This window comes from Hylobates moloch, unplaced genomic scaffold (assembly GCF_009828535.3).
Source record: "Hylobates moloch isolate HMO894 unplaced genomic scaffold, HMol_V3 SCAFFOLD_6, whole genome shotgun sequence".
NCBI classification, from domain to species: Eukaryota; Metazoa; Chordata; class Mammalia; order Primates; family Hylobatidae; genus Hylobates; species Hylobates moloch.
The window spans coordinates 149,283,934-149,296,764 of NW_026652281.1; the positions used below are offsets into that span (position 1 = coordinate 149,283,934).

General features: G+C 48.1%; 1 protein-coding gene across 1 annotated transcript in view; it reads right to left on the minus strand.

Annotated features, from left to right (window-relative positions):
* The window catches only part of STK10 (serine/threonine kinase 10), a 142,598-nt gene that overhangs the window by 70,277 nt on the left and 59,490 nt on the right, over positions 1-12,831 (minus strand). The window contains exons 3-4 of the mRNA XM_032158627.2: positions 11,558-11,606; positions 5,084-5,233 (exon numbers count right to left, since the gene is read on the minus strand). Coding sequence (XP_032014518.1) covers positions 5,084-5,233; positions 11,558-11,606 — 199 coding nt within the window. The remainder of the gene's footprint in view (positions 1-5,083; positions 5,234-11,557; positions 11,607-12,831) is intronic.

Consider the following 12,831-nt stretch of genomic DNA (forward strand, 5'->3'; position numbering starts at 1 on the left):
ACACACAGAAGGTCACCCAGCTGTGCTCTTTCCCACTATCTGATCCGACTTTTCTGCAGACAAAAAAAGACTTGGAGGGAAGCCCACGGCGAGTGGTGGTTTATTCTGGCAGGGTTAGGAGGAAGTTTAATTCTCCTTTTTGTGGGTCTTATTCCAAATTGTGTACAGGACTCTAGCTACTCTCGTGTGTGTGTGTGTGTGTGTGTGTGTGTGTGTGTGTGTGTGTGTTTTCTGATTACCAAAGTAATGTTGCTTATTAGAAACTCATTATTTTTCAGATTAAAAACTATAATACTGACAGCTAAACATTTAGGGGTTTGCTGTGTATAGCTCCAGATTTATTTATTTATATTAAAATTATATATATAGATATTTTAATTAAAACAATTTTTTTTATAGTCACGAGGTCTCACGATGTTGCCCAGGCTGGTCTCGAACGCCTGGGTCAAGCAGTCCTCTCACCTTTGCCTCCCAAAGTGCTGGGATTACAGGTATGAGCCACCATGCCCTACCTAAAAATGATATGTAAGTAGAAACAGACAAAAATTATATATACCTAATTTTTATGTATTCGCTACTTTAAAACATGTAATCAGATTAAACATGCTATTTTGCAGTTACTTTTCCCCTTCAAAGTACGTATTATACATCTTTATAAGAGATTACACATTTTCTGCAACTTAATTTCAATAGGTGAAAAAGATTCCACTGTTTGATAGCACCATAACCTATTTAATCCTCTACTGGAGTACATACACTTGGATCACTTCTGATTTCTTGCTCTTACAAATAGTGTTGCAATGTCTATCTTTGTATATACCTTTCTATACAGGTGTCAATATCATAATTACCTTTGTAATGAAAAAATTACATAAACAGTGTAAAACACATTGTAACATGCACAAGAACAGTGAACTTAGCATGTATGCACACTTATAAGGGAGTCTCTCATCTGTCTGTCCCCTTGATTGTAAGTGACCAAAAGAATCCAAGGTAGGAGGAAACTTGTCATTCAGAAAACAGTGAAAACCATCCAGTCCAAAATCCCAACAGTGCTCCTGTGGACAAACACTAGCCAGGTTCCCCCATGGTACAAGCAGGAAAGCAAAGGGCAGAGAGGTGCTGGGACCTGCTGAAACTGAGATGGGGACAGAAGAGAGCAAATGCTCCCACCCTCAGCCCTGGGATCTCCAGCTCGCAGCAGCCAGTGCACGCCTGAGCTCATTAAGAAAGTGGCTTCTTCTAATGAGAGGGATGACCTGCCCTCCCAGAAGTGTCAGGGAAACAGTGCTGGCAGGGAAGTGAGAAGATTCTAGCTTGATTGTAGATAAATTGCTAAATCCCTCTGAGCATCAGTTTCGTCATCTATTAAATAGGGATGATTTTAGCCAAATGTGAAACGGGAAGAACCGCTCTAGCATGGTAATGAAACCATCTTTGCAATATTATAACTGAGGAAATGATGACAGTAAAAGAAATCAGACCTAACCGACTCCGTCTTGCTTCTAACCTTGACGCTGTCCTTGTTCATTCCTGGGGGTAGGCCAAACTAACTTTGGGAAAAAAATTAGTTCATGGTTTGACTCTGAAACTAAAGTGATAATAGCCCTTTCCCGAAAAGACCCCCTTCTTGAAGAAGAGGACCGGTCTGCCTTTGCAGGACTAGCAAATTAGCTACAAGATTAGAAATTACAGTTTAGGGGTCATGCAGCCTCGGGCTCCAAGAGTCTGAACTCCCCACATTGCTCCTGGGGATAACATCACTATTGTAAAACCTAAGATCAGTGCTTGAGATATTTCGTAGACCCTACACTCATGGATCAGCTGACACCACCCAGAGGGTAATCCAGCTCAGCCAGTTCTGCCATCCCACCCAGGAATAGAAAACAGCCAGAAAAACTCACTTTGACCCCCTATGATTCCATCTCCAACCTGACCAGTCAGCACTCCTCACTTCCCAAGCCCCTACCAGCCAAATTATCTTTAAAAACTCTGATCCCAGAATGCTTGGGGAGGCTGATTTGAGTAATAATAAAACTCTAGTCTCCTGCACAGCCGGCTCTGCATGAATTATTCTTTCTCCATTGCAATTCCCCTGTCTTGATAAATCAGCTCTGTCTAGGCAGTGGGCAAGGTGAACCCACTGCACGGTTACAGTAAGGTTATTTTTTCATTTTTATTTTTTTGAGACGGAGTCTCGCTCTGTCGCCCAGGCTGGAGTGCAGTGGCGCCATCTTGGCTCACGGCAAGCTCCGCCTCCCGGGTTCACGCCACTCTCCTGCCTCAGCCTCCCGAGTAGCTGGGACTACAGGCGCCCGCCACCACGCCTGGCTAATTTTTTCGTATTTTTAGTAGAGATGAGATTTCACCGTGTTAGCCAGGATGGTCTCGATTCCTGACCTCGTGATCCACCCGCCTCAGCCTCCCAAAGTGCTGGGATTACAGGCGTGAGCCACCGCACCCGACCAGTTATTTTTATTTTCTTTCGTTTTTTAGGAACCTAGAGACACGTGCCCATTTGATAAGGGCTTCTTTGACCCCCCACCTTGGCCTTCACTGACTCTCCTCCTCGCACCACACTGCACTGTCTTCCTGACACCCTCCCCGCACTCACTGCCAACCCAGCCCTTTGTTCTTGCTTCCCATCCCTCAAGCTTCTGCCTCACTTACTTCCCCTCTGCTGGGCCTGTGTGATTCTCACAGACTGGGCGGAGTAGGTGGACAGCAATTTTTTTTTCTGGCCAGTCCAAATCCTCCCTTCCTCTGAAAAACCATCTCCTCACCCACCAAACTGCCTCACTGAGGGGGCGAGGGCTACTTCCGTGTTGTCACGTGACCCCACCCTCCGTGCCAGAGACTGAAGACAAGCCGGGCCTGTGGGAGACCCCCCCTCCTTCCTGGGCCTCACTGATTGGTTCAAGGATTACTATTTGGGCCAGGTGGGGCCAGTCAGAGCCTTCCTCTGGGATAATTGATGTCAATGCCTCCAATGGTGAGTTCGGGTTCAGGCAGCGGGAGACGATGCTGGGAAAGGTGAAACTAGGTGGTATCCTGAGCTTGGTGGAGAGGATTGGTCTGGGAGCCTAACCTACATGCACAGAAAGCCAAGGGCTAGGGAGACGGTCCTGGCAGCGTTTATGTTCCAAGTTTCAACTAACTTTAAGGCTCACCCAGCTGTATTTCTTCTCCACTTTGGCTCCATGAGGTACAAACTTTCCTGTCTGCCTTAACTCTTAGGAAGTGGGTTTTTATCATTTGCCACTAAGAGAGGCGACAAGAGGGTAGTGGTTAAGCATGTAGGCTCTGGAACCAGCTGCCTTGGTTTGAACCCCAGTTGTTCCTCTTATCAGCAATGTGACCTTGGTAAGTCAGTCTTGCTAGGTCCCAAATCCGTCCTGCAAGATGTTATCAGTGGCCTTTGAGAATGGAATGAGTTAACACATATCAGATGCTGGCTCAGTGCATGGTAGCTCTTGTGAAAGAACCAGGCCCCCAGCCTGCTGGTAGCAGGAAACAGCAATGCTGGGCTGGGTGAGGGCAGGAGTGAGAGATGGGCAGTTGGCTTCCTGACTGGTCCACCTGCCAGGTCTCCAGCACACTGGGTGGGGCGTGGGGGTTGGGAGTCGGGGATGCTGAAGTAATAACCATAGGCTAAAGTGGTGGTGATGCTGGAAGTGACCGTTTATTGAACACCAACTATGTGTTTTTTGTTTTTTTGTTTTCATGAAACAGAGTCTTACTCTGTTGCCCAGGCCGGAGTGCAGTGGTGCAATCTCGGCTCACTGCAACCTCTGCCTCCTGGGTTCAAGCAATTCTCCTGTCTCGGCCTCCCAAGTAGCTGGGAATACAGACATGTGCCACCACGCCTGGCTAATTTTTGTATTTTTAGTAGAGACTGGGGTTTCGCCATGTTGGCCAGGCTGGTCTCGAACTCCTGATCCACCCACCTCGGCCTCCCAAAGTGCTGGGATTACAGGTGTGAGCCACCACGCCCGGCCGAAAGTCATTACTTTAAAAAATGCATTGTAGCCATATCATTTGGCAATGCAGAAGTATACATAAGAAGAGCTCAAACCGCTTGTCTCTGCAGGTGGATGGCAAAAAGAGACACGTGAGGAGATGACACACGTATGTGTTATTTTGGTTAAAAAAATAAAAACATTAAAAATACAAAGAGGAGACATTTAAAGAAGAAGGTTTTGAGCCGGGCACGGTGGTTCACACCTGTAATCCCAGCACTTCGGGAGGCCGAGGCAGGTAGTTCATTTGTGGTCAGGAGCTCAAGACCAGCCTGGCCAACATGGTGAAACCCGGTCTCTACTAAAAATACAAAAATTAGCCAGGCGTGGTGGCGGGTGCCTGTAGTCCCAGCAACTCAGGAGGCTGAGGCAGGAGAATCACTTGAACCCAAGAGGTGGAGGTTACAGTGAGCTGAGATTTCGCCACTGCATTCCAGCCTGGATAACAGAGTGAGACTCTGTCCAAAAAAAAAAAAGAAGGTTTTGATATATGTGCTTAATGTCCTACCGTTTTCCATCTGAGGATGGAGCTGGGTCATCCCTCCATCCATCACTCTCACTCGAATTCTCTTGATTAGAAAGAAGCTGGCCAGGCACAGTGGTGCACACCTGTAATCCCAGCATTTTGGGAGGCCAAGGCGGGCAGATCACTTGAGATCAGGAGTTCAAGACCAGCTTGGCCAACATGGTGAAACCTCATCTCTACTAAAAGTACAAAAAATAGCCAGGCATGGCGGCAGGTGCCTCTGATCCCAGCTACTTGGGAGGCTGAAACACAAGAATCACTTGAACCTGGGAGGTGGAGGTTGCAGTGAGCCAAGAACACACCACTGCACTCCAGCCTGGGTGACAGAGCAAGACTGTCTCAAAAAAATAAAAAATAAAATAAAATAAAATAATTTTAAAAAAAGAAAGAATCAAGAGTAGGAAGGGGAGAACTGCTGACATGCCAAGAGGGCACAGGCATGAGGACCCCACACCCCCACGATGTCCACACTCCCACTGGCCTGCAGAGGCCAGGCCAACACCCTGTGGCTCCATCTTTCCCACCCTGAGCCCCTTACCCAGCCTGATATCTCCCTCGAGGGTCATCAGCACGTTGCCAGCTTTCAGATCTCGGTGGATGATCCTCTTGCTGTGCAGGAAGTTGAGGGCTTCTAGCATCTGGCGGCAAACGACCTGTATCTGGGGCTCCGTGAGGCCTCTGTCCAGCTCTGGAAATGGAGGAGAACGGCTGTCAATTCAGTAAGCACTCACCACAGGTAACTGAAATGTCAGGCCCACGCCTGACTTCAGGTGATCCACCCGCCTCGGCCTCCCAAAGTGCTGGGATTACATGCATGAGCCACTGCGCCTGGCCTAATTTTGTTTTGTTTGTTTTTTTGAGACAGGGTCCCACTCTGTTGCCCAGGCTGGAGTGTAGTGGATCATGGCCCACTGCAGCCTCGACCCCCCGGGCTCAAGCAATCTTCCCACCTCAGCCTCCTCAGTAGCTGGAACCACAGGTGTGTGCCACCACACTCAGCTAGTTTATAAAAAAATTTTTTTGGCTGGGCGCGGTGGCTCACACCTGTAATCCCAGCACTTTGGGAGGCAGAGGTGGGCGGATCACCTGAGGTCGGGAGTTCAAGACCAGCCTGACCAACATGGAGAAACCCTGTCTCTACTAAAAATACAAAATTAGCCGGGTGTGGTGGCGCGTGCCTGTAATCCCAGCTACTCGGGAGGCTGAGGCAGAAGAATCGCTTGAACTCGGAAGGCAGAGATTGCGGTGAGTCGAGATCATGCCATTGCACTCCAGCCTGGGCAACAAGAGTGAAACTCTGTCTCTAAATAAATAAAAGATTTGTTTTGTGGAGACAGAGTCTCACTACACTGTCCAACCTGGTTGTCTTGGACTCCTAGCCGCAGTGATCTTCTACCTTGGTTTCCCAAAGTGTTGGGATTACAGGCATGGGCCACTATGCCTAGCTAATACACAAAGTGTTGGGATTACAGGCATGGGCCACTATGCCTAGCTAATACACATTTTTTTTTTTTTTTTTTTTTTTGAGACGGAGTCTCTGTCACCCACGCTGGAATGCAGTGGCGTGATCTTGGCTCACTGCAACCTCTGCCACCTGGGTTCAAGTGATTCTCCTGCCTCAGCCTCCCGAGTAGCTGGGATTACAGGCACCTGCCACCAGACCCAGCTAATTTTTGTATTTTTAGTAGAGATGGGCTTTCACCATCTTGGCCAGGCTGGTCTTCAACTCCTGACCTCGTGATCCACCCGCCGCAGCCTTCATAAGTGCTGGGATTACAGGCGTGACCCACCATGCCCGGCCTGATACACTTTTTAAAGCCAGGAATATTGAGGTATAATTTACATATAGAAAAAATTCACTTTTTTTAAGGTATACAGTTTTATAAATTTTGACAAACATATTCAGTCATGGAACCCCCATCACAATTTAGATACAAAATCCATCCATCATCCTCCAAGATTCCCCTGTGACCTTTGTAGTAAACTCTTCCCCTGTTTCCAGTCCCTGTGTAATCACTAATTTGTTTTCTGTGCCTACAGTCTTGCCTTTTTCTAAAGTGTCATATAATTGGAATCATACAATATGCAGCCTTTTGAGTCCAACACATTTTTAGAAATAGTTTTCAATTACACAGCAATGCATGAATACCTTCTTCTTATTAAAAAAACTACAACACTGCAAAGTCTCCTTTGACACCACATCTAATCGTAGCCTCTCATCCTTTCCACGATAAGAGGGTGGAGACCCAAGATGTTTTTTGTTTGTTTGTTTGTTTGTTTGAGACGGAGTCTCCCTCTGTCGCCCAGGCTCACTGCAAGCTCCGCCTCCTGGGTTCACGCCATTCTCCTGCCTCAGCCTCCCGAGTAGCTAGGACTACAGGTGCCCACCACCATGCTCGGCTAATTTTTTGTATTTTTAGTAAAGACGAGGTTTCACCATGTTAGCCAGGATGGTCTCGATCTCCTGACCTTGTGATCCGCCCGCCTCAGCCTCCCAAAGTGCTGGGATTACAGGCTTGAGCCACCGCGCCCGGCCAAGACCCAAGATGTTTAATAGCCAGCAAGGCATGGCCAACCATATCTATTCCAATCAGAACAGGCCCTGGGTGTTACATAGAATGGCCCCACAGTGACATACCACGTGGGTATTCTCTCCAACTCACAAAAGGGCCAGTCCTGTGCCCCAAAGCCTCCAAAAAGAGAAACCTGGAATGGACCTCAGGGAATGGACCCCTGGGCCCCAAGCTCAGGCCAGTAATGCTTCCCAGCCATGCGGGGCAAAGGGGAGATGGATGGAGGAGCGGAAACTCCTCTAAGCAGGGCAGGCATCTGCAGGAAAGTCAACCCTAAACAGAGAGCTGCAACGAGGACCTGGCTCTGAACTTGTCAGCTGTCCCCATTTCAGCTTTTCTTCACACATCATCATTCCCAAAATGTTCCTTTAACTGCTGCCACCAACAGGGGGAAAGCTGCCTAGGGCTGGAGCAGTCAGGACCACGAGGAGAATTGGGACGGGAGCCAGAGCAGGGTTTGTCTGCTGGCTGAGCTGTAGTCTAGGTCACGCCCCAGCTGTGAATGAGGTCGAGGACACAGTACACTTCAATGCCTTTTCCATCTCTGATACTCCCCTCCAGCTAAGCTCATTCAGTTAAGCTGCATACCAGGGGACACAGAGGGTGCTAGCTGGCTTCCATTTTCCCCTTCTTTTTTGAGTATCAGAACATATGGCTACCCAGCTAGAAAACCACATTCCCCAGCCTCCATTCCAGCTGTGTGTGATATGCTACAGCCAATGACACACAAATCCAGGTGCCATGTGGAGCTTTTCTGAAGTCTCTTTAAAAGAGTCTTCAGTGTGGGGTAGGGATGGGTGGTTATTCTACCCTCTTGTCTACCCTGCTGCTTGGAATTCAGATGTGATGGCTGGAGCTCCCACACCATCTTGTCATCAAGGGCAGAAAACCAGCATGAGAATGGGGCTAACACAGAGGACAGTGGGGCCAAGAGTTAGATAAAGAAATCAAGTCCACATCATAACTCTTTATTTATTATTTTATTTTTTTGAGCCAGGGTCTCACTCTGTCACCTGGGCTGGAGTGCACTGGCATGATCTTAGCTCAATGCAACCTCTGCTTCCTGGGCTCAAGCAATCCTCCAGCCTCAGCCTCCCAAGTAGCTGGGATTACAGGTGCAAACCACTAACGCCCAGCTAACTTTTGTATCTTTCGTAGAGACAGGGTTTTGCCCTGTTGCCCAGGCTAGTCTCAAACTCCTGAGCTCAAAGTGATCCACCTGCCTCGGCCTCCCAAAGTGCTGGGATTACAGGCGTCAGCAACTGCACTCCATCTCTTATTATAACTCTTTAAAACTCCTGGAACAAGCTGTGCCTGAAGCTAGCCATCTTTGAAGTCTTCAGTTATTTGTGCAAATAAATTATACTTCCCATAACCCCCACCTTTCCCCTACCTAAAAAAGTTTGAGTATTTTGGCTCCTTATAACCTAAAGTCTCAATTCATACCAGACTATCACTTTTATACTGTTAGATTCTATCCCCCCAAATGATAATCTTCAAAGGCAGTGCCTGCTAAGAGAAGGCACACCCAAGAGCCATATAACATGTGCCATGTATCCTCCCCGCTACTGTCATCTACCTGGGAACTTGGTGGGGCAGTAAGTGGCTCTGTAACGAAGGCTTGTGGGTCCTACATTTCTACAGCCCGGGATGGGGATGGACTACTGTAAATTTCACACATTCCTGAGATGGGTTTGGATCATAATCCTAAAAGACACCATCTCAAATACCATAATCCCAAATGTTGAAATCCCCAAAGATCAAAATCCCTAAAGTCTAAAATCCTAAAAATCTCAATCACAGGATAGTTGTATCCTGTGAGGCCAACTCTTATGAACGGTCTCTGTGCAACTGCCCATAATCTCTCCCTGTAATATACTTGGTCATATGTTAAATTTGAAAAAACTAAATGGTCTTTAGTATATATAAATATATATATTTTCCCCCACTATTTTAAATAGTCAGCACTACTTTTTGCAATTCACTATGCTATGTATTTCATCTTCACACCATTTTCAATACTGGAGGTATAAATGGTGTAGAGACTTTGAGAGAGTTCTAATTCCTTTTATGCGTTTGTTGCAAATTTGACTCCCTGAAAGTGTATTATCTCAGCATTGCTGGTGTGTAAGCATTGTGCATGTATGTAAAAATGTTGAAAGTTCCTCAGTAAATATAGGGATGTCCTTTTGGTACATCCGCATTTGTGAAAGATAAACTTTCTCCAGATCCTGGCTCTTTCGGCATCTGCATATGCCCTAGTGACCCACTGAGGGTTTTGATCAATCTCATCAACAGGCTTTGGTTGTCCATTACAGTATTTCAGACAACAGCTATAAAGCTGTGTGTACACAATCACCAATCCTGGTGATATGCAATTATACATCTCCCTTTTTGACCTATTTCTTTATGGGTACAGGTCATCTGCTCATAATTTTTTTTTCTTTTTTTTTTTGAGATGGAGTCTCACTCTGTCTCCCAGGCTGGAGTGCAGTGGCATCATCTTGGCCCACTGCAACCTCTACCTCCTGAGTTCAAGTGATTCTCCTGCCTCAGCCTCCCAAGTAGCTGGGATTACAGGCGCCTGCCATCACGCCCAGCTAATTTTCGTATATTTAGTAGAGATGGGGTTTTGCCATGTTGGCCAGGCTGGTTTCAAACTCGTGGCCTCAGGTGATCCGCCCACCTCGGCCTCCCAAAGTGCTGAGACTACAGGCGTGAGCCACCGTGCCCAGCCAATCTGCTCATAATTGTTACACCTGTGCAAACATCCTTGGTATAGCTGTTTATGCTTGCAAAATATGTATGTTATTACTGCCTATTTGATTGTGTAAAGTGGCCTATGAAGCGCCTTCGTGTTTTTGTATTTCTCAAATTCCCCTTTAAAATATAAATAAATATCAAGAATTAAAAAAAAATTTTAGAATTATATTTTTGGGATTTTGATCTTTCAGGATTGTACTTGACAGGATTTGAGACTTCAGGCATTTTGCTCTTTTGGAATTTCAACATTCAGGTTTATGGCATGCAAGACTATGTCAGGACTACGATTGGCTCCCTCCTGAGGTAAACTCAGGGAAAATACCTTGAATGGTGTGATGTTATCCTAAGCGCCTCTCCTCTTCTGGGCCATCCCAGAATCCTGGACATATCACTCAACCTTCCAGGCCTCTCCTCAGCCTCTCTGCACTCACTGCCCTGCAGGGTGGCATGAGCCAGGGATGCTGCAGGATGGGCCATGGTCCATGGTTAGGAGTGGGTCACCCAGACCTGGGTTCACAGCTCTCCTGTGTGATCTGGGTGAGTCCCTTAACCTTTCAAGTGTCAGCTCAATCAAAAATAAAAGTGATACTTGCCTGTAATCCCAGCACTTTGGGAGGCCGAGGTGGGTGGATCACCCGAGGTCAGGAGTTCGAGACCAGCCTGGCCAACATGGTGAAACCCCATCACTACTAACATACACAAATTAGCCAGGCATGGTGGTGGGCACCTGTAGTCCCAGCTACTTGGGAGGCTGGGGCAGAAGAATCACCTGAACCCGGGAGGTGGAGGTTACAGTAAGCTGAGATTGCGCCACTGCACTCCAGCCTGGGCAACAGAGTGAGACTCCATCTCAAAAAATAAATAAATAAATAAATAAATAAATAAAATACTCTTCCTGATTTTATACCTGAGGATTAGAGGAGGACCACATATGGGAACGTGGCTACCACACTCTCTGGCATATACTGACTATTCACAAAGGAATGGCCACTGCTAACATTTCACTGTGGTCATCGTCGTCATGACCGCTCAAGCTTGCCCAGGACATTGAGACCTGACACTGTCCCCACGGAGTATTTACTGAATGTGTGGGTATCCCCGCTTTTCAAAGGCCTTCCTCGGGTACCTCAGTTTCACCTCCTGAGAGTGTGGGGTCCTGCAAAGAAGGCATCACACCCATCTTAGATCAAGAGGTCTCGAGAGGGAGAGTGGCCAGTTCAAGGACACACGGCTTCTGGAACAGGGAGAGATGGTCTTCCAGCAAATGTCCTGCATTCTCTTCAAGAACCCGACCCCCCCGTCTCTACTAAAAATACAAAAACAAGCCGTGCGTGGTGGCATGGACCTGTAATCCCAGGCTACTCGGGAGTCTGAGGCAGGAGAGTCGTCTGAACCTGGGAGGCGGAGGCTGCAGTGAATGAGCTGAGATCACACCACTGCATTCCAGCCTGGGCAACAGAGCAAGACTCTGTCTCAAAAAAAGAAAGAAAGAAAAAAAGAACCTAAACCCTGCTCCCAAAAGCAGACAAAGCAGAGAGGTGCTCAAAGAGGCCATGGGAACTGATGGAATGGGAGAGTGGAGGTCCCAGTCCTAGACAGAGCCGTCCAGCAGTCAGGCTTAGGACTCCAAACGAGTCGTCTGGTCCCGGCAACGCACTGAATCAAGTAAGACTCACCCAGCATGATGGCGTCCACGGCTCCCCCTGGACAGAACTCAATCATGATCTGCAGAAAACACAGGGCAAAGTGACAATGAGTGGGGCTGCCCAGCCGTCGAGACAGGAACCCCGCAGGCCCATTGGGCAGGGTCCACCCGTGCCCAATGCCTGGGTGCCCCTGCTCCCCAGCCCTTCCTCCTTCTGCCTTGGGAGCCCGTCCCCCTCCCGCAGTGGGCCTCAAACCTCACTGGAGGCTCTGACACCCAGAGGAGCCGCTTGGGTGCTTCATTTTCTGAAGAAGGAAAACTAAGTTGCTACGAAGACCTGAAGCTTCAGCAAACAGCCTCTTCAGACAAGCCCACACCCTCCCTCCTCGCTCCCGCCTATGCGCCTGGTGCCCACCTGCCAGCTGCCCTGTTTCCTATGCTCCACAGCCAAGAACCTCAGGACCCCTTCCCCCCGGCCAAGCTGGCCAAGTCCTTTCAGAATCCCAGCACCTGTCTCAGGCTCCCTCCATCTTCCAGAGCCCTGGACCTTGCTGGCTCAGAACATCAGGGCCTCGAAGATCAGCTCAGATGGAGAAACTGAGCCAAAAAAGGGGATGTAACTGACCAAGGCCACAGAGATTGTTCCTGGACTGAAGCAGAGCTCCAAACCCTCAGGTCATTCATTCATTCATTCGTCATACACCTACTTCACACTGACAGGCTGCAGGCCCCGGGAGAACAACCAGATCTAGGCCCTCAAGGGGCTCCCAGCCTAGTGGAGGGGCAGAAAGGACGATTACAGTAGAAAGGCTCTTCCTGGCCTTGTGATCCGCCCGCTGCACTCCAGCCTGGGCAATAGAGGGAGACTCCATCTCAAAAAAAAAAAAAAAAAAAAAAAGGCTCTTCGAGCCCTGGTTCACTCCCATTCTCACTCTTTCTGGCCCACTCTGGGCTCTTTGCATAGATGCTTTTTCTTTTCTTTTTTCTTTCTTTTTTTTTTTTTTTAGACAGAGTCTCGCTCTTGTCGCCCAGGCTAGAGTGCAATGGCGCAATCTTGGCTCCACCTCTGGGGTTCAAGTGATTCTCCTGCCTCAGCCTCCTGAGTAGCTGGGATTAAAGGCACCTGCCACCACGCCTGGCTTATGTTTGTGTTTTTAGTAGAGATGGGGTTTCACCATGTTGGCCAGGCTGGTCTCGAACATCTGACCTCAGGTGATCCACCCGCCCTGGCCTCCCAAAGTGCTGGGATTACAGGCGTGAGCCACCCTGCCTGATCTCTTTTTTCTTAAAGTAGGGCTACAGGTG